General features: G+C 39.9%; 1 protein-coding gene across 4 annotated transcripts in view; it reads left to right on the top strand.

Moving 5' to 3' along the window:
- The window catches only part of SBF2 (SET binding factor 2), a 233040-nt gene that overhangs the window by 54462 nt on the left and 156915 nt on the right, over positions 1–21663 (top strand). For all 4 annotated transcript variants that reach the window (XM_083595457.1, XM_083595458.1, XM_083595460.1 and 1 more), the window contains one exon: positions 12387–12472. In XM_083595457.1, the coding sequence (XP_083451583.1) occupies positions 12387–12472 (86 nt within the window). The remainder of the gene's footprint in view (positions 1–12386; positions 12473–21663) is intronic.

The raw sequence follows: 21663 nt of genomic DNA, 5'->3' as shown, positions 1-21663 counted from the left end.
CAGTTTTCTTCAGTTTGTTTCCATTCAAGAGAGTAAAATTTAATGTCTATCATTATTGAATGATCATCATTCTGCTTTACATTATTCAGACAGATTTGGCCATAGCAGGCGATTGGACTAGATGACTCTTGTGGTCCCTTCCAAATCTACAATTCTATGAGTTTATGGTTGTTCACAGCCTTTATTTAATATTATGATTTCTCTTTATTTAAGCAGAACTTGTTTATTCTTTGCCAATTGTTCCTTGAGTAGTGAATACCTGTGAATGAAGGAATAATGGTGATTACAGTGGTACCTCGGGTTACATACGCTTCAGGTTACATATGCTTCAGGTTACAGACTCCACTAACCCAGAAATAGTACCTCGGGTTAAGATCTTTGCTTCAGGATGAGAACAGAAATCATGCTCTGGCGGCGCGGCAGCAGCAGGAGGCCCCATTAGCTAAAGTGGTGCTTCAGGTTAAGAACAGTTTCAGGTTAAGAACGGACCTCCGGAACGAATTAAGTACTTAACCCGAGGTACTCCTCTGAGTTAGAGGAGTCTGTAACCTGAAGTGTATGTAACCTGAAGTGTATGTAACCCGAGGTACCACTGTAGTTTTATGTCTACTTTATGGCTGATCCTTCATGGATCAATCACATGCTTCACCTATTTACCTATGTTCTTTGGCTCTTAGTGCTAATTTTGGAATGAAGCATTCAGAAGTTCTGGGCACCACAGTTCAAGAAGGACACTGACAAACTGGAACGTGTCCAGAGGAGGGCAACCAAAATGGTCAAAGGCCTGGAAACGATGCCTTATGAGGAACGGCTAAGGGAGCTGGGCATGTTTAGCCTGGAGAAGAGGAGGTTAAGGGGTGATATGATAGCCATGTTCAAATATATAAAAGGATGTCACATAGAGGAGGAAGAAAGGTTGTTTTCTGCTGCTCCAGAGAAGCGGACACGGAGCAATGGATCCAAACTACAAGAAAGAAGATTCCACCTAAACATTAGGAAGAACTTCCTGACAGTAAGAGCTGTTCGACAGTGGAATTTGCTGCCAAGGAGTGTGGTGGAGTCTCCTTCTTTGGAGGTCTTTAAGCAGAGGCTTGACAACCATATGTCAGGAGTGCTCTGATGGTGTTTCCTGCTTGGCAGGGGGTTGGACTCGATGGCCCTTGTGGTCTCTTCCAACTCTGTGATTCTATGATTCTATGAGAAGCACATTCAATTGCATTTAATTTACCTAGCAAAGGTAGTACAAGTGCCCATTCTGATTGTTTACATGGAAACAAGTCTGTCCCACCCCACTCCAAATATTAAATAGGCCACATTTCGTTTTCAAAAGCTGTTATCAAAATCCTATAACTGAAAGAATATATATTACCATTAACAATTTCTTTGAAGATTATCAATGCTGTTTGGATATCCATAAATGGGGTGTCCTTTGGGTTTAACCCAGAAACTGCAGCTGGTGCAGAAGACAACAGGTAGGTTGTTGATTGGGGAATCCTGTTAATGCTGTATAGCACCTCTGCTGAGGGAGCTGCACTGGCTGCCAGTATGCTATGAGGTGAAGTTCAAAGTTTTATTTTTAGTATGAAAAGCCCTTAGTAGTTTGGAACTGGGTTCCTTAAGGGTCTGCCTTGTTTCATATGTCTCTGCCAAGCAACTAGACTTCTCAGGTGGGGCACTGCTGAAAGTACCATATGCCCAGAGGTGCACTTTTGGTATTGCATGTCTAGTCCTCTGGAATCAATTGCCAGCCAAAGCTACTGTAGGCAGACAATCACTACCATGATGTTAGGCACCTACTCTTTAAGAAGACCTTCTGATATAGTTGGCATCCATCTGTCTCGAGAGACCATGGAGTGCAACTCCAGGGTTGAAGTCAACCGCGGCAGCAGCAGGAGGCCCCATTACGAGAAGCAAAGCTACAGGGAACCAGGCAGAGGGCCTTCTCGGTAGTGGCACCCGCCCTGTGGAATGCCCTTCCAGCAGATGTCAAAGCAATAAACAACTACCTGACATTCAGAAGACATCTTAAGGCAGCCCTGTTCAGGGAAGTTTTTAACGTGTGATATTTTACTGTATTTTTGGTTTCTATGGAAGCCGCCCAGAGTGGCTGGGGAGGCCCAGCCAGATGGGCGGGGTATAAATAATAAATTATTATTATTATTATTATTATTATTATTATTATTATTATTATTATTTTATAGCTAAAGTGGTGCTTCAGGTTATGAACAGCTTCAGGTTAAGTGCGGACCTCTGGAACGAATTAAGTACTTAACCCGAGGTACCACCATATTTGGAAACAGTTTGACAGAATTTACATGGAAACACAATGCATTAGATGGTGGTATTAAGGACATAGAGTACTAAAAACTGACTGTGTACTTGTATGTACAGAAATAGGCCTCATTTATCATTTTGACTGTCTCATAATACTTAGGAAGAAACTTGCTGGATCAGGCCAAAGGCCCATCTGGTCCAGCACCCTGCTCTCTCAGTGGCCATTTCTATGCATATGGGAAGCCCAGAAGCAGGACATGAGCACAACACTCAACACTTGTGCTCACTTGCTTACAACTGGCATTCAGAGGCATACTGCCTCGTAGTTGGCAGCAGTTCTTTCAGGTCAGATAACTTGACTGTTCATCACCAAATACTTGATTGTCTCTGTATTAGCTGCTAGGAATAAATAATCCATTTATACATCTCAAGGATGCAAACAGATTAAAACGTATCTGAGACTTCTGAAATAAGTGAGACTACTTCAGGCAGTTGGTTTTGGCACAGACCTTTTAGCCTGGCCTTGTTGGCATTCAGGACAATAATCCCTCATCAGCTGACCAACATACTGCTGTTATTTGGAAGACTTAGGCAACATGGCTTAAATTCAGATTTATATGGGGAAGTGTATATGATCTTTCTATTATTCCAGAGAGAATATCGAAGAAGAGGTCATCCACAGATTTGGAAAGGGCTGTTTTTAGAAACCTGACTGGATTTATGGAGCTCTGATCATAATGCAATATTACCAGATCCTTGGTCTCAGATTTCAACTCATTTAATTTTATTATGTCTTTCATTCTAATGACTTCTTCTTTTGAAAATGCAAAGCATCAGCAATGTGGCTAAGAAAATAATTCACTGCTGATTATACCAGGGTACGACTGACTTACTGCAATATATGTTGATTATTTCTTGGACATTAGCAAGTTTTTAGTGGTATGCATTTAGTAATACATACGGCATCTGTTTTGCAAAATAGACAAAATATGCTCATTTGGCCAACAAGTCCATCCTATTAAAATGAACAGTCAGTTCACACAGGTGGTTTTCATTCCCTGAAGAATTTCAGTGTGAAGACTTGTAGTCCTGCCCTTTGACTTCATTTGGGACCTTAGGCCATAGTTTATAAATTTTGAAATGTTCACCAGCTCTAATCCTCTGTCTTTGGGAATCTAAGAGTGAAGAGTTGGTAGAATTTCTTCTTATTGTACTATATAAAATATTCACTTTCATGACAATAAAAACACTTTAAATTACAGCCAGCATAGTATGTTCTTGACAGAATTTGTCTTAATTAAAATATTAAGTCTCATCCAGACTTCTTCTTGCCCTACCACTTTCTCACTGGAAAACACAATCTTTACCACTGAATCAGAGCAAACATCAGCTTTCCTCCGGATTGAGATTTGTTCTGATTCAGCACTAAATAGCTGGTTTTCCACAGGGAAAGTGGCAGGGGGAGCAGAAAACTGCTTGGACCCATGCCTAGAAAGCACAGGACAAGTGGAAAATCTCTCAGACCTATGCTTTCTAGGTATGAGAGAAGCAGAAGTGTGGATGAACCCCGTGTGGGTTGTTTGGGTTGGAGTTGTGTGTCACAGGGTTAACTACTAATTGCATTGACTTTCAAACATCCTAATTTGTACAGTGCTGAGATCCCATCTATGCTTTCCCTGCATAGTTTCGTTGTCCCTCCTTTTTAATAAAACAGTTTTAAAGTGTTTTACTTCTGTATCTTTTATATGAAAGATTTTGTTTATATTGAATGTTGAAGTGCCCTGTGCTGAACTTATCATCTGGCCCTGAGAAGCTTTTTATTTTTTTATTTTTTGCATATTCTTGAGCAATGCTGCATTCTCTACTAATTAGACACATCCGACTTTCTGGTGCCTTTTGAACTTACCAAAGGTTTGAAAAAACACATTTGGTTGTAAATGATTTTTTTAAACTGACAGTTTCCCCCTAGTATTCAGTAATTTTTAAAACTAGCTTACATTGTACAAGGGGTTTTCAAACACTCCTAAGGCAAGTTACCAAAAATAGCTTTTTCAAAGAAGCATTTGTAGTACTGCTCATGATTAGCTTTTCAAGGAGCAGGTGTCTGTCTCTTTTCAATTGACAGACAATTCTTTCTTATGATGAAGATGCTTTTTTGGGGGTGTAGGTGTTCTATGAAGTTTCCGACAGCCAGGCTTTGTCCTGACAGTGTTAATAATGATGTAAAAAATATTGCATAAACCTTTCAGAAACTTCCAAAATAGACCACATAAACAACTTCCTGTAGTGCATCTGCATCAGCACAACAGGATGCCTCATCTGCCCCAGCTGTAGCAAAACATGTGTCTCCCATATTGGGCTCTACAGCCACAGCAGGCACTGTAGTTCTCCAATGGTTTTGACTTCACTCCTGATGGTGCACTCTTCCATTGTCGCCCAAGACAGATGGATACCAAGAAACCTCTGGACAGTCAGTTTCATTCCTAAGGAGAGGGCAGATGAGAGGAGTTGGCATTCTGTTAAAAGAAAAATAGATTAAAAACAAATAAGTAAGGCAATGTTGTTAAAATTGCAGGCTATCACTCTGGTTTTCCACTCTTTTGAAGGTCTGCGTGATACTTAGAAGAACTTTGGTTGGATGATGTAGTATAGCAGGTAAAAGCCAAATTGTAAAATGTGTGGATGACTTTTTTTTTTAAGTAAAGAGCAAGTATGGGACCCTACACCTGCAGTGTGAAGTATCACAATGCTCGATATGGAGGAGAGGGTTAGGATATATACTTAGCTCAGCACTGCAGGAATAAGTATGATTTGTTCCTACGTGTGGGGCTTTATATGTGTTGTATGTATGGTGAATGCAGTATGCAGATGCGTGTTTGGTGACCACTTTTGCCATGACCACTGATAGCATGTTACCCTTGGAGGAGTGACCAACCTTTAATTTTACCTTTGGGCCAAAAAAAGTCTAGTCAGTCCTGCTATATAGCTACTGAAAGAATAAAAATGGGAAATATCTCTTTCAGTCAGTTAAAAGCCAGTATAGTAAATATTCATTTTTATATTGGCAGGACAATGTATATTTATTTTCTGTGCAGTTTATATAATGAATTTTAGCTGCATAATTGATTACAGTTTGTATAGTGGTGATTTATTCATTTTAGCTCCCGCGACGGGGTGAGCTCCCGTTGCTCGGTCCCTGCTCCTGCCAACCTAGCAGTTTGAAAGCACGTCAAAGTGCAAGTAGATAAATAGGTACCACTCTAGCGGGAAGGTAAACGGTGTTTCCGTGTGCAGCTCTGGTTCGCCAGAAGCGGCTTAGTCATACTGGCTACATGAACCGGAAGCTGTACGCCGGCTCCCTTGGCCAGTAAAGCGAGTTGAGCGCCACAACCCCAGAGTCGTCCACGACTGGACCTAACGGTCAGGGGTCCCTTTACCCCTTTACCTATATTTAGATGACGCTTTCTTTTACTGTTGTAATTCATCTTGCAAACCAGCTTGAATGCTATGAAACTGTTTGAAGTGCCAATACTATTCATTGCATTGTTGTATATTTGTTTGCAGTGTCATTTTATATTATAGTGTAATGATACTGCAGCTTTGCTTTTCTGCATCACACACAATCCATAAGTTCACACGAGTTAGCATGCATATATGAATGTGCACATATATAAGTGTATATGTGTGTATCTGTATGTGTAATGGGAATTGGGGTTGCTTGTGCATAAATTCCAAACTGCTCCCAGCTGTTGGGGTAGCTAAACCTTTCCCTGATTTGACAGCCCTTACAAGGCGACTGTCTCAGTCAATGGCAGAATCCGTCAGTGGGCGTTCCCTAAACTTCTTCCAACATAAAAGCTGTTTGACGCCAAGTCTCCTCCTAGCCTCCCTGCGCGGAAGTCTCCTGCGCAGAGTGGGCGTGGCCAGCGGAGGTCCTGGGCTCTCCCCGCTGGACCCTGTGGAAGGGTCTTGGAGCCCTCTCTCCGAAGACCTTTCCTCCTCCCCTTCTTTCCTGGTGTCACGCTTATTTCCTTCCCCAATGGAAGTATTCTCCCTCTCCCTGCTGGTCCCTTCTTCTGCATCATCGGAGAGCCCTACCTCCGCTCTGCGCTCGATGTCAGTTCCCTGACAGTATGTATATACCCAATGCTTGTGACTTACTACTTTAGACAAACTAAACAATTTGTACCCCAAACATTAAACACAGAGTTAAAAATAAATGCAGCTTAAATATATTGTTATCCATGCCTCACAGGGAAAGAGGCACAGTTTATCGCAAATCTCATTAATTTGGAATGTAAGTTGCACTAACAATTTGCTCGTGGAATTTAAAGGGCAAGCAGGAGATGGCATGTGACCTTTAATAGCTGAGATTTATATAAGAAGGGAGTTGAGGGATACTGAGGTTCAGGAACTAGAAATCTTTGCCAGGATTTTAATGTTCTGTGTGTATTAATTAAACTAAAATGGTTGTTTACAAGATTTTAGTTGAAGGTTGAGTGTATGGGGACATAAGATTCTTCCTTGAATAGAGTTGGAAGGAACCCTAAGGGTCTTTAAGTCCAACCCCCTGTTTTTTGTACATGGTATGGTCCCAGACTTTCTCATAAAATATGTGAATGTTACAGTATTGTGTATGGCCAGGGTTAGTTTCAGGGAGCAGTTCAGATATTTCAGAGTAGTAGATATAAAGAGAACTCAATTTGAATACTGAAAGCCATGTTGGTCCACATGGAAGATTCTATAATCAACATTAGGGCATTTTAATATATTCTTCATCTGATGAGCACATATTTTCCTTCCATATGCATTGTACAAGCTAATATCAAATTAATTTTTTTATGCTTTTGGAAAACATGTCTTTCTTATAGATTGTGTGTCGCAAATGCATAAGAGGCCCTTATGTAGTGTTCCATTTTGTTTGACATCCATCATTAAGAGCTGATGTATAGATATTACAAATGCAGAAGGAAGGGAGACCTGTTTTGCTTTGCTTTTATAAAATGTATATTTGCATTTGGGCAGAAGTTTGCTAGACATTAAATTTCAGGTGTGTTCATAGTCATGAAAAACACAAAATTCAAACCTAGAAAGAGTAGCAAAGCTGCAAGGTGTTTGGGTAGCCCAAATGGCCTTTTTGATTTTTAAGCCTCCTCCCCCCCAACCCCCCCCCCCAATATGTACCTGCATGTACATGAGAAAAGCAGGGCTCTATTCTTTAGCTGATTTGATAGATTAATCAGCTAAAACTTGAAAACGTTCATTCATTGAGATAGGCAAGTTTCTAACCATCAGGCCTGGTATGGAAGGGCATAAGTGTGTGTGTGTGTGTGTGTGTGTGTGTGTGAGAGAGAGAGAGAGAGAGAGAGAGAGAGAGAGAGTTATCCTGCCACTGATATGTTACTGTAAATGAGGAATGAAAAAGAAAATATTTAGAAGTCTTTTCCTTCTTGTAATTGCTTCTACGTGTAGGAAGCTTGGGGATTTATCACACTATCTCTCCTGCTTGCTGCCCCTCTCCAGTGCTATTCTGGAGATTCCTTAATCCATAGAATGACTTTCTTGGGGGGTTAAGAGATCTGCACTGAGAGAGAGGAGCAACTAGAACCCCACAGATTTCCACTAGATTCTTTGGATCCTACTGTAATAATGTCACCAGATGATAGGCATTGTAAGAAGCTTGACTGCTTACTAATTTGCGATTAGTTTCAGCCTCTCTTGCATTGAATTTGTGTGTATTGCAGGGTGAAGCATCCTGCAGGCTCACCATTGTTACTGTCACATGGCATACCCTCTTCATTTAGGTTAGAAGATTGAGATTTCTTGTCTCCAAGACTGAAAGAGCCCAGAGTGACTGTTCCAGTATATGGTAATCATTTTTTGTCCTAGTACAACCTTCCCAAACTGGTGCCCTTCACATGTTTTGGACTGTAACTCCTACCATCCCTGACTGCCATGACGACTAGGGCTGAGGCAAGTTGTGATCCATATCATTTGGAGGGCAAAGGAATGGGAAAGCTGTCCTAGAGAGAGCCCCAAAGTGTATTCTACAGCTGGTGTGAGACTTTAGTGAGAGGTATCCACATTGGAGATAGGAGTTAAGATCTATACTTTGCAAATCTGAATCTGGGAGCAGTTGTGTTTAGGGCACTGCAGGATCACAAAAATAACTAATTGGTAATCTTAACTCTCAACTGAAGTCTAACTTTTTTCTAGCACTGAAAGAATGTATGTAAGGGTGGAGTTACTCAAAGAAGCTTGATGTCCATGGAACTTTATGAAGTTACAAAAAGGAGCTTACAGTCCTCTGAGGCTCAACACAAAGAAGGCTATGGGCTAAGTGAGAAGGATGAAATAGGAGGGTATGCATTCAGTTTAGTTAATGTATGTCTACTCTGTTTCAGTAAGGCAGAGCTTTCCAAACTGTGTGTTGCAACATGTTAGTGTGTCAGCTGCAGTGTGTAGGTGTGTCATGCGATATGTCTCTGTATCTCTTATAGGGGGTTAGTTTAACCCCTGGTTTGCTAGTAAAACTGAATTACTATGTTGCGAAATGATGCATGGGCTTTGAAGAGAAGAAAGAGAATGTGTTCTAAATATGTTTTGTGGGAGGTAGTTTGGGGCATGAGCAGCAGAAGATGAGAAAGAATATACATTCCAAATTTGTAAGACTTCATTAATACTACATTATAATCTGGAAGTGAAAAAAAGTTTGAATGAAATTTGATTTGACAAGGAGTTGTTCTTTGGAACGTTGCCTCCCAATATTTATGGAATGTTGTCATAACTGCCATTAGTCTGTTGAACTTGAAACCAGCCTTGCTTGCTACAATTTTTTTTCATATGCTCCTAATAAAATATTTTCTGCTAACACCTTCTTTGTTACCATATTTAAGAATGTAAAATGATGTGTGTGTTCGCATTTACAGTGTGATAGAAATCCTGTAATCAGAGATATCCAAAACAAGAGACTAGCTGACAATTGAACGAGTCAGTTGAAGATTGTTAAAGTCAATGACCCGGTGAATTTATGGGAGCTAGGAATTTTATTGCAGTTTAATGTTGTGAGTTGACTTTATGGGTCTAAGGAACAAAGAATAATCAGGGATCATCACAAATTTATATCAAAATATTAGAAGAATTTGGTGTGTACTTTTCCCTTGAGATTTTTTTTTTAAGTAGAATGTGCTGCATTTTTTTAGAGAAATGTGGGTGTTAGGTCTGATATCCTTATTTTTGATGACTTCATTCTTGGGAGGCTACATTGAAATAGGAGGGAGTCGCTCTGATGTACAGCAATATTAATGCTGTCTTGCAAGCAGTTATTTAGAGTCTTCACTCATTCTCTGCTAAGCTTCCGCCTGCTTCTGCTACCACTTCCAGTCACCTCCCCAATATTCTGGGATGGCAACATCCCAGGTGCCTGTCCTTTTCAAAGCCAGAAGAGTCAGCCAGAATGAGATTGTGCTACACATTCCAGTCAGGAGACAGCAGGCAATGATACAGCAGCCACATAAAGTCATGTACTCTCTCTCTCTCTCCCTCCCTCCTCCTGACCTTAAAAGACCACATCCCCTTCATATAAGGAGAATAAAAAAGAGCACAGAACTACTGATGCATTTTGCTGATGTTTCAACAACTGAAGAAACCAGCAGCTCATGGATCTAGTGGAAGGTGACTTCTCTGAATTCCTCCCTTCTCTGGCAGCCCCCCTCCATGCTGTTCCAAACGGTCCCCAATGCTCTGGGGCAGATTGTGTGGAAGGGATTCAGAGGGGAGGGTGACTCAGCAAAAACTATCCCCCCATTCTACTCACAGAAGCTTGATATAAGTTCAGGGACACAATTGGATACAGTCCTATGTAATCAATATTTGGGGCTACTTACAAGTGTATTCCTGCATAACTTTGTATATTATATTTTTGTGATGTTGCAGTTTTGTAATTGATCCCTCAGATCACTCCGTGTTTAAACCTTGATGATACAACCAGTTGTATTCTGGATATCTGTTCTATTTCTTTCAATCTGATCTTTAACAAGGAATATAAAATTAGAATAGTATCCTGGTACTATATATCTAGATTTTATGCAAGTATGATAGAATGTTTCCATATTACACAATATGTTTTCATAATGTCGGCAACTTGATTATACAACTTAAAATTAATGGCAACTTAAAATTAATACGGTCTATTGCAGATACTGGATAGAAGTGTATTGTATGTAAAAAGCACTTTGCAGCTTCCTTCCTTAAGTGATGCTGTTTGGGGCAAAACTTCCTAACCTTACATTAACACTAATACAGTGGCACCTCTGGTTACGTACTTAATTCGTTCCGGAGGTCCGTTCTTAACCTGAAACTGTTCATAAACTGAAGCACCACTTTAGCTAATGGGGCCTCCCGCTGCTGTCGCGCCGCCGCTGCGCGATTTCTGTTCTCATCCTGAAGCAAAGTTCTTAACCCGAGGTACTATTTCTGGGTTAGCGGAGTCTGTAACCTGAAGCATATGTAACCTGAAGCGTATGTAACCCGAGGTACCACTGTAGTGCACTGAACTGGCTGTTACTGACCAGGAAAGGGATCTTGGGGTTGCAGTGGACAGCTTGTTTAAAATATGCGGATTGAAAATAAAATTGCCAATCTTACATTGCCTCGATACAAATCTGTAGTGCAACTGCATTTGGGATACTATATAAAATTCTCATTGCCACACATAAAAAAAAGGATACTGTAGAGCTGGAAAAGGTTCAGAAAAGGGCAGCCAAAATGATCAAGGGGTTGGGAAAATTACAAGTTTGGGGCCCCTTTGTTTTGGGGAAGAAAGAGGTGTATAAAATCGATGCATAAAGTGGATTAAGAAGATCTTCCCCTCTCAGAATACCATCCAATGAAGGTGAATGTTGGGAGATTAAGGAGAGACATAATGCATAGTTAAACTATGGCATTCCTTGCCATGGTTCACTGTAATAATGGCTGCCAACTTAGATGGCTTTGAAAGGAAATCCTCCAAATTCATGGAGGATAAGGCTGTCAGTTGTGGCTGTACTACTTCCAGTATCAGTTTCTGGGTATCATGAGGGAGAGACTGCTGTTGTATTCGTGTGATGTTTGTGGGCTTCCCATAGGCATCTGATTGGCTACTGTGGGAACAGAATGCTGAACTAGGTTGATCTGATTCTCATGGGCACTTATTATGTTGCTTAAAATGCTGCATTGAAGCAAAACTGCCCGCCCTCCTGAAAACACCCACCCACAAGCTAATTGTATATTTAACTGACCTCTAAGATAGATCCAGCTTTCTTTTCTTGCTTACTCTATGGTGCTTCAAGCACAGTTAGAGCATGTACAAGTATTGGGTTCCATTTAATTATATTACCGTAAATTAAAATGTGTATAATGTGCTGCAATGAAGTAGTATTTTACAGTACAGTAAAACTGGAGTTTACTTGCATTGGTTCTTGAATATGTATCTTCCATTCAACATCAGATCTGCAGTGACTGAACGGAAGCTATATGGGAGTTTGCTCAGGGACAAGTTAAGTTACAATACCTTGAATAGAGGCAAGCCATAAATGTACACGGAAGGTAGAAATGCTAAATTGATTTTGTACTATGCTGTCACATATTCCTGTAGGGATGACACATTCATGTGCTCCCCCTTGTGTTTTTATGCAACTGTACATTTTCCTATCTGGTTTAATCTCCATAGTGGTTGATGTGCTAGAAGTACCACGATGGGTGCATAGTAAAATTTGGGTGCATAGTAAAATTTTTATGATTGCATTGTGGCATCATTATGCCTATGTCTAAGAGTATACATTGAGTATTCAGTGGGTCTTAATGTCACTGCTATGTGTAAAAATACAGAACATAGTTTCTGAAAACAAGATTGGGTACCATGTATGTGTCGCTGGAACTTAAATTCTGCAGTCTTCAGCAGTCACTTGAATACAGTTTCTAGAACTTAAAAGGTTCTTGCCACAGTTTAACCAGATGCAAGTATGCATTAGATTGTGACTTCTTTCATATGTGTAAACTTCTGACTGGAAAAGCAAAACATTCACAATCTCATTCTTTCCTCCTCTCCCTCTCTCCCTTTCCTTCCACTTTAGGATCAGGAGATGGTCTGGGGAAAATAATCCAGAGATTTCCCTTAAAGGATTTGGATGACACTCCTTTTCCACAGGGAATAGAGTTGGTAAGTTGCTCTGTAACATGCATTTGTAAATGCTTAATAATCTTGCATGTAGATCTAGATTAATAGTCTCAACATCATCTTCAGAGAGGATGTCAGTGTGAAAAAGGTGTCTGCATGCTTTTAGTGAATTCTTGAGATAAATCAGCTTTTCCTATCTCCTTACTGTCATCCTGGACCCAGGTGTTGGTGTTGACCTTTAAAGCCCTAAATGGCCTTGGTCCTGTATACCTGAAGGAGTGTCTCCACCCCCATCGTTCAGCCCAGACACTGAGATCCAGCGCCAAGGGCCCTCTGGCGGTTCCCTAAGAAGTGAGGTTACAGGGAACCAGACAGAGGGCCTTCTCGGTAGTGGCGCCCGCCCTGTGGAATGCCCTCCCTTCAGATGTCAAGGAAATAAGCAGCTATCTTCTCTTTAAAAGACATCTGAAGGTAGCCCTGTTTAGGGAAGTTTTTAATATTTAATGCTGTATTGTTTTTAACACTTGATTGGAAGCCGCCCAGAGTGGCTGGGGAAACTCAGCCAGATGGGCGGGGTATAAATAATACATAAAAAATTATTATTATTATTATTATATTATCACCTCAATTAGGCCACCAGTTGTTACATAAGAATCAGTCATTGGATCTCTGACTTTAAGAATGAAAAATTGGAGAGGATCCACTGCTTTTCTTTTGTGACAAAATACACAGTCTGACATCCATGGAGCACCTAAGCATGCATAAGATATGCACATGCAGCAGCATCTTTCTGGATAATAATCATAAGAAAAATAAAATCTATTAATAGGCAAGTTGTTTTTTTAAAAAACCATCCTAAAATGCAACTAGCATTTGTAACTTTAGGTGTTTGTTTTTGTTTTTCTTCTCTCCTAGCAGCTATTTTTGAGACCAGCATCTTGACCTGTGCATAATAATAATAATAATAATAATAATAATAATTTATTATTCCCCACCCATCTGGCTGGGTTCCCCCAGCCACTCTGGGGGGCTTCCAGCAAAATATTAAAATACAATAATTCATCAAATATTAAAAGCTTCCCTAAACAGGGCTGCCTTCAGATATCTTTTAAAAGTCAGTTAGTTGTTTATTTCTTTGACATCTGGTAGGAGGGTATACCACAGGGTGGGCGTCACTGCCAATAAGGCCCTCTGCCTGGTTCTCTGTAATTTTGCTTCTCACAGTGAGGGAACTGCCAGAAGGTCTGCGGCACTGGACCTCAGTGTCCGGGCAGAACAGTGGGGGTGGAGAAAAGGGTATAAAAGAAAAGGGTATAAAAGAACAATGTGATAAATTAAACATGCTACTGAGAGAGACTGGGCTACCTTTTTATTGTTTCCTTTTTCTGCTTTCATTAAAACTAATATTCTGTATGCTTGAATAGACTAGAAGGCTGCTTCACAACTTGTGACATTTATGTTTTGTCAACTTGTAACTACATTTTGTCAACCTTGCAGAGAGGGTTTCATAATTGCCAAGAAATAATTGTAGATCAATTATGGAAAATAATAGAAGCCTAGAAAATGCTTTTAGGAAAGAACATCTCTAGGTATTTGGCCAGTTTGCTGCATCATATTTTCATAATTGCACTTTTAAAGTTGCTTCATATGACAAGGGTTGGCTACTTAGTATAATTTTTACATTCTTCTATTTTAATTATTTGAGAAAACAACAGTTCTAGCTTCATAATTTGATTGAAGCTCATTTCCCTTGTGGTTGGTCCTTGGTGGAGAATAAGGATTCAGGAATTACTTGGTCGTGAGGATGTTTCAGAATATACTGGAGAGTGAATAACGTTTTATATATCTAACATGGCATCCTTGACTTAAATGTATTTAAAAGTATTAAGGAGTTTTAAATGTTTAGATGAATATTCAGGGACTTCAATAAGATTGATGGACTACATTTTACTGTCTCCCAGCCAGCCCCTGATTACAGCTGGGATCTAGTAAGTTGGTACATTTGCATCATGTTTTTCTGAACAAAAGGCGGTGTACATGAGGTTCTCAGGTGTTTCCCATCCACACACTGACCAGACTCAAGCTGCCTCAGTTGCTGCTAGTAATTTCACCATGTGCTCTCAGACTTGTGCCTTTGAGACTCGCTATTGTTTCCCTTCATGGAACACCCCAACTTTGTGTTTGGGAGGATGAGGAAAGATGTGTTCCTTCATTGCAGTATAGCATCCACTCCCTCCCTCCTCATGTAAGGAAATTATTGCCCTGTTGAGCTGCAAAAAGCTTCGCATTCTCCCACAGTATTGTACAATATTTTCATCCTAGTTCTGTACTCCCCTGAGAAAGTCCCCCAGCATTTCTCAGATTCTTCCTTCTTTATTCAATCTGCTTGTTGTGCTATGCTTCCTTCTCTAGTCTCTGCAGTTCAGTTATAATTTTTATTACTCATTATTTTTTTGGGCAGCCTTGAGTGGTGTTGATGCCCCCTATATTATTGGGTTGACTTTGGCTAACATTTGTTCTCTTTGTGTTTTATCATTCTACGGTTGTCTGGCAGTAGAAACCATGAAGAGGGAGATCTGTACGCCTTTCATTTATTTTTCAATATGAATTCCTTCCAATTTCCCCTTCCTCCTCTTGCAGTTGCAGGAGTTTGCCCAAATATCTTTGGGTGGTCCCATTCCCAAGCAGGAATGAAGAAGTGTTGCCTGTACAGACCCTAACATCCTGTTAAAAAAATAATTATCTGCTTGCCACTATTTTGAAAATCTCAGCAAGGAATTCTGGATTCTTTCCCCAATCTTTTATCACTATTTGAATTGAAATGAAATTGAAGTTGGGAAAACCAGGTGGATGCATTATATCAGGGTTTCCAGAACTTGGGTCTCCAGCTGTTTTTGGACTACAGTGGTACCTTGGGATGTGAACGGGAACATAAGACGCGACGGTGCGTCTGCACGTGCGCGGCTTGCGTTTTGCTGCTTCCGTGCATGCGCGTGATGTCATTTTGAGTGTTTGCGCATGCATGAGCGGCGAAACCCGGAAGTAACGCGCTCCATTACTTCTGGGTTGCCGCAGATCGCAACCCGAAAGCGTTCAACCTGAAGCACATTCAACCCGAGATATGACTGTACTTCTCCCACCATCCCTAGCTAGCAGTGGTCAAGGATTATGGGAACTGTAGTCCAAAACAGCTGGAGGCCCAAGTTTGAGAAACCATGATCTAATGATCATGTTCTGAAATGTGTGTAAATATTGAAGACAGTGTGATGTTAGCATGTTTTGAGGTAGAATTATAGATTAAAGTTGTTTTATATTCTGTAGAATTGGCTAGGCATCTTGTGAAATGCCTGTTTGCAAGATGTTATAATTGAAATGGTCAAAAGTAGCAAAGCTTGTTTTAACTTTCTTGCAGCCAAGATATTGTAAAGAGCTAACTCCTAGATTTTGAGATCACCGTACAAAGTTCTTCTTCTTCTCCTTTTTCTTCTTCTTCTTCTTCTTATTCTTCTTCGGGAAACTGGAGTGTTCTTGCCGCAGAGAAACTAACAAGACTAATGTAGGTAGCCGTGTTGGTCTGACACAGTCGAAATATATATAAAAATTGTCCAGTAGCACCTTAGAAACCAACTAAGTTTGTTCTTGGTATAAGCTTTCGTGTGCTTTTTAAATATATTTTAACAAGACTAACGACACAGATAATATATACTAGCACAAGTCTGATTGGAATGCAAAATCAATTCCTTTCTATCCAATGTCACAAATAATTCTAAATAACTTCTTCCGTTAGTTGGTTTTAACATTAGCTGCAAGAGAAGTACTCCAAGCACTGCTTTGAAATTCATTAATTTCAAAGTTCTGAGCTAATCTCAATCATTATTTTTCCTAAATGTTAACTAGACATTTTTCCTCCATCTTTACTATGCTTAAATAAATCCATATATTATCATCAGCTACCAAAGCTTTTGAAAACAATCTGTTAGTTGCAGTATGCATGCACATAGAATCTCATTCAATATAGATTCAAAGGTGCCATTTTTAAATCAGCATTGGAGGACAAAATTATGATGAAAGATCATGATCAGCTTTGTTTCAAAAAGAGACCTTCACAAAATATTTTGCTACTATCTCTTAAATAATATTTAATGGATACAACCTCTGGGTGTGTATAAATTGAGAAAGCATTATGTAATACTGTACACCTCTAGGTCAAGCCTTTCATTGGTTGTTGGGACAAACCTAAGCAGAATTGGCTTTACATACAGATCTTAATTTTCTGGATGAAAGCAAAATCTTTCTGAACAAAATGTTCTTTTTTTCTGTTTTCAAATAAGCTGTTAAGCCAAGCTATTTAAGGTTCAAACTTCCAAAGTAAACTCAACTGTTTAAAGGTCATATTAGGGACAGCATTTATAAGGTTTTTAAAAAATCAGTTGAATATTTGTCATGAACACGCAAAATAGAAAATGGATAATTAATTGAAATCCAAGATTTAATGAACATTCAGGAATTGAGAAGGGTGATGTACCAGCAAAATTGGAGTTGGTGATTATTTCCCCTATTTCTGTTCCACATGTTCAGCTTGGAGACTTCCTGAATGCCTCCTGTTTAGGTACAAATAGTCCTGCCTCGTCTTCTCACTTGGCCCATCCATAAATGCTGCCATGTAATATTCCAGCTCTTGCTTCAGCAGCAGAACTGTGCTTGGTAACTGTGGTACCCTTCTGCCATTAACCTATCAAGCTGATGTCTTTTGTCCATTTTTTATGGCCCTGCAATCAATTTTGAACCTAATTCTAGCACTTGTTTCTGCTCGTCCTCCCATGGTTCATGAGCACTTACTTGTTCCTCTGTGAAGAGGATACAGGAATAGTTATAGTTTGGATCTCTTGATACTGAATCAATACACTGATGGCACCCAGTTCAAGGTTCTGTTGTACAGGTACATTCCCTTGTGATGGCTTGCCTTATACACAAGGGTACGTTATGTATAAACACATAGTTTTTCAGAACGTTGGAGGCTTTATTGTAGATCCAGCGGTGTGCATCCACACTATGTACATTTTTTGCCCTACTATGGTCCTTGGTCAAGATGGTATTTCTCTGTAACAATTCAAACCTTGCATACGGTAAGCAAAGACTAGTTTCCAGCAGCATAACAAATGCTGCTGCAATGTGTTTTGTTTTATAAATTTATTGGCTGCTTTCTCTACTTAAAGCAGAGTACACAATGGCGTTATGTCTGTCAGGGTTGGGGAAGCTGTGGCCCTCCCTATGTGCTGAACTACAAGTCCCATCATCTCTAATAAGTGTGTCTATTGACTGGGCCAATGAGTTGAATTTCAGCAGCATCTAAAAGGGCCAAAATTTCCCCATCTCTAGTGTATATTTTGGTGTAAGTAGTTTTGGGACAGCTTTAGATTTTTGTAAGAATGAGAAAAGTGAGACCACCTACCTTCTGTTATATCTGCATATGTTGTTCCTTAAAAGTGTCCCTGAAAGTTTAAGGCGGCCTCTTCCTCTCTGAAATTCTAAAAGATCCTATTCTCTACATAAAAAGCAAAAGTTGACTATACCAGGACCTGCTTGCAGTTTGATCTTGACTACTGTACCGACTGTGGATTTTAATTAGAAATGACATGTGTGCAAAGTCATTGTATCTCTTAATTCTGATTTGACAATATGGTGCTGTGGTGCTTATTCTGTTGCGTGTTCTTAATTTTGTACTGGATATTGGTAAGTGTGCTGATTCTGAATTGTATGGCTGAAATGATAGAAGGTAAGTATTGAGAATAGGTTGAAGTGGTAGGAGGCACCAACTAGGGAACTCCAAAGGAAAGAAGGCTCAGAGCCAGAGGAATGGTGGTGGGATGATGATGAGTGGTCAGAGGGAGAAGATGGATCAGACGGGGAGAAGGAAGTGTTAGAAGCTGAAGAGGTAACAAGATTTAGAGAACAGGAAGAGTCTGTGGCAGAGAACAGTCTAGAACCAGGGGCAGAGGTTGGAGAGAAAAGGGGCCAAGAGGCAGAGATGAGGCAGGCTGCTGAAAAAGCCAGGGAGTATCCCCCTTCTGCTGCAACCAGATCCCCTCCCACTGGTCTCCATGAATCAGAAGAGGTATGAAGAGGGTGGAGCAAAGACAGGCAAGACAACAGAGTCTGATTGCTTGGGAAAGAAACTTGGGGAACTGTGGGAAGGCTGGGACCTTCAGTCCTCACAACTGCCTCATAAGGGCAGGTTCTACTGGCAAGAGTTGCTGTGTTCTCTAGGTGTAGCCTTTTGAGCTGTCTTATTTCTTTGAATAAGGAATTCACTGAAGCCATGTGAGTTATTTCAGACCTGCACCTGGCATCTGCTCATGACAGTAATGTCCAATGGTGGTTGTCTGTCAGTGGAACAGACTTCAGCAGGTGCAATAGGACTTCCACTTCTCTTCTCCCTTTCTGCATTGTGTACCCTTCCCACCTTTGCTGTGGAGGATCAGATCTGTGGTGAGCTTGGGAAAGTTCCATTACTTGAGTAGACATCTGCTTGCATGATGTTTGATGTTTCTATGACAATATTTGTGTGTTGGGAACACATCACTGATGCAATTCAGCCTGCTATTGTCATCCACTGCAGCAAATGTTGGCTCCTTTGGTCCACTTCTGAACCTAGAATATTGTAAGTGCTTTTAGGCAGCAATGATTTATTTCACGTTGGAATTTGGCTACTATCATCCATGGCTATAGCTTGAAAAACATAGTCTACTATAATGTACATGACATAAATTTGCCGTTGATCTTTCTGATTGCCTGCAGTTATGTTAAAGAAGATATCTAAAGCAGGAAAATTAGTTTAGTAACCATTGTGGATAGTTTCAGATTGTCTGTTCAATAAATTCAGGGAGGCAATTAAACTCTTCAGTGTGTGAATTTTAAGAATGCCTTTCTCTAAAATAGTTGTGGAAGAAAAGAACTTCAGTTGTTTTCACACTGGAGAGTTGGATACATCTGAATGCGATGTAGTAATTTTTTGTTATGGAAGACCTGAGAATTCTGGGAACTGTGTTACAATAACCCTTTTTTCAAAACCTTACTCTATAAGTCTTTTTCATTTTAAATAAGCTTATAAGCTATCAGAAGAGATTCTTTCAAACTGTCCATACTGGCTTATAATCATTACATACTGGTGGAGTTATCTTAATTTTTAAATATGACCCAAATCAATTTTAATTTTATATTAAATTTTCCATTGTAAATCTTTGCAGAAGTCAAGAGGACTTACCCTTCTCATAAACACATTTACTTTTGAGTAAGCCTCATTGTTTAAGTGGCACTGGCATTCAAGTTTGTGTGCTTCCTACTTCACCTTAAGGCATCAAAAAGGTGTGGATATGCTATGTCATACTTGGTATTTAGCTCTGTCTTTACGCAAAATGAGATTAACAGTATTGTGTATCTGACTAATATTTATGACACAAAGGATAATTTAAGATAATGAGACAATCATGAAAAAATACTAATGCTAAGTTTAAACCTTGCTTCTATGTGCACATTCGTGTGCTACATATGAGTCAGTGTGTCTTATTCTTGAATCATGTTTATGTAGTTTAATTCAAGTGCATGCAAGTACAAAAATGTGCATGTGTTTCATGGCAACTCAGTTATGTTGCTAAGTAACTTTGGGCAAGTGTTTTACACAAAACATTTAGATGTGCCTTCTGAATTGGTGGAAACCTATATTAAACCTAAAGTTAATTCCAAGATTCAGATAAAAAATAATACTTCTGTGTGTCTGAATCATGGGTAAAAGACCAGGTGCATCCCTTTCATTCCCTTCAACTCTCCTATAAAAATTTTCCCCCACCCATTCTTGCCCTTTTAGTCTTAACCAAGATGTAGCATTATGTCTGCACTGTCACTATCCCTATACAGAGTTTGAAGCTGATTTGCAAACCATGATGAAAATAACCTTTAGTGAATGTTAATCTTGATGAAGCATCATGTGAACTCACATGGGGAGGAGGAGGGACCCTGCAAGATGGTATTGATTTTGTAACCGTGCAGAATTTCTTCTTTGTTCACCTTACTTTAAGGCTGAAAAAGTAACTATAGTCTAGTGTTGTATATGCACAGAGTTAACAGATCCAGAAATAGTATGGATGTACTGGGTCTGTGTATTCTATGAGATTCTATATGTGAGCAAATTGAATTTAGAGATTTGATTTTGGAACTCAACAGCCTTTTGAATATCAGTACTTGTGGCGCTGTGGTCTAAACCACTGAGCCTCTTGGGCTTGCCGATCAGAAGGTCAGCGGTTCGAATCCCTGCGACGGGGTGAGCTCCTGTTGCTCAGTCCCAGCCAACCGAGCAGTTCGAAAGCACGCCAAAAAGTGCAAGTAGATAAATAGGTACCACTCTGGCAGGAAGGTAAATGGCATTTCCATGCGCTGCTCTGGTTTCGGTGTTCCGTTGCGCCAGAAGCGGCTTAGTCATGCTAGCCACATGACTCGGAAAAAATGTCTGTGGACAAATGTCGACTCCCTAGGCCTGTAAAGCGAGATGAGCGCTGCAACCCCAGAGTCATCTGCGACTAGACTTAACTGTCAGGGGTCTTTTACCTTTTTTTAAAAAAAACTTTTTCATTAATTTCTTTTTTTATCAAGTTGAACATTTTAATTGTCATATTGTACATACTACAGTGCAGGAGTGGGAAACCTGTGGCCCTCCAGCTATTACTCGACTACAACTCCTGTCACCTCTGGCCATTGACTAAGCTGGCTGAGGCTGATGGGAACTGGAAGGCAGCAACATCTAGGGAGCCACTAGTTAGCCATGTCTGCTATAATGCCTCTTAGAGAATTTTTTATTAACTATTACATAATTTTCTTGTGAAGTTTTACTTTTATAAAAAGTAATGACAAGTGATAAAATAGTAAAATAAAACTTCAGTCTTTCCAGTTGAACCCATTTGAGAAGAGGAGGTGCTCGCTAAGGCAGATTGCACTCATATTATTAAGGACTTTAAGGATTAAAAGCTGCACAATACATTACATATACTCTCTTAAGATTCTGGACATGAAAATCACCTGTTCTTATGCCAGTTACTTGTTGCCAGTCCTTCTAAGATGGAAGAATATGTTGCTGTTATTTCAAAAAAAAAATTTTTTCCTTCCAGTAGCACCTTAAAGACCAACTAAGTTAGTTCTTGGTATGAGCTTTCGTGTGCATGCACACTTCTTCAGATACCTGT

This window comes from Podarcis filfolensis (genome assembly GCF_964270895.1).
Source record: "Podarcis filfolensis genome assembly, chromosome: 1".
Lineage (NCBI taxonomy): Eukaryota > Metazoa > Chordata > Lepidosauria > Squamata > Lacertidae > Podarcis > Podarcis filfolensis.
The sequence above is the reverse complement of the archived record's forward strand: the minus strand, read 5'-3'. Positions and strand labels throughout refer to the sequence as shown.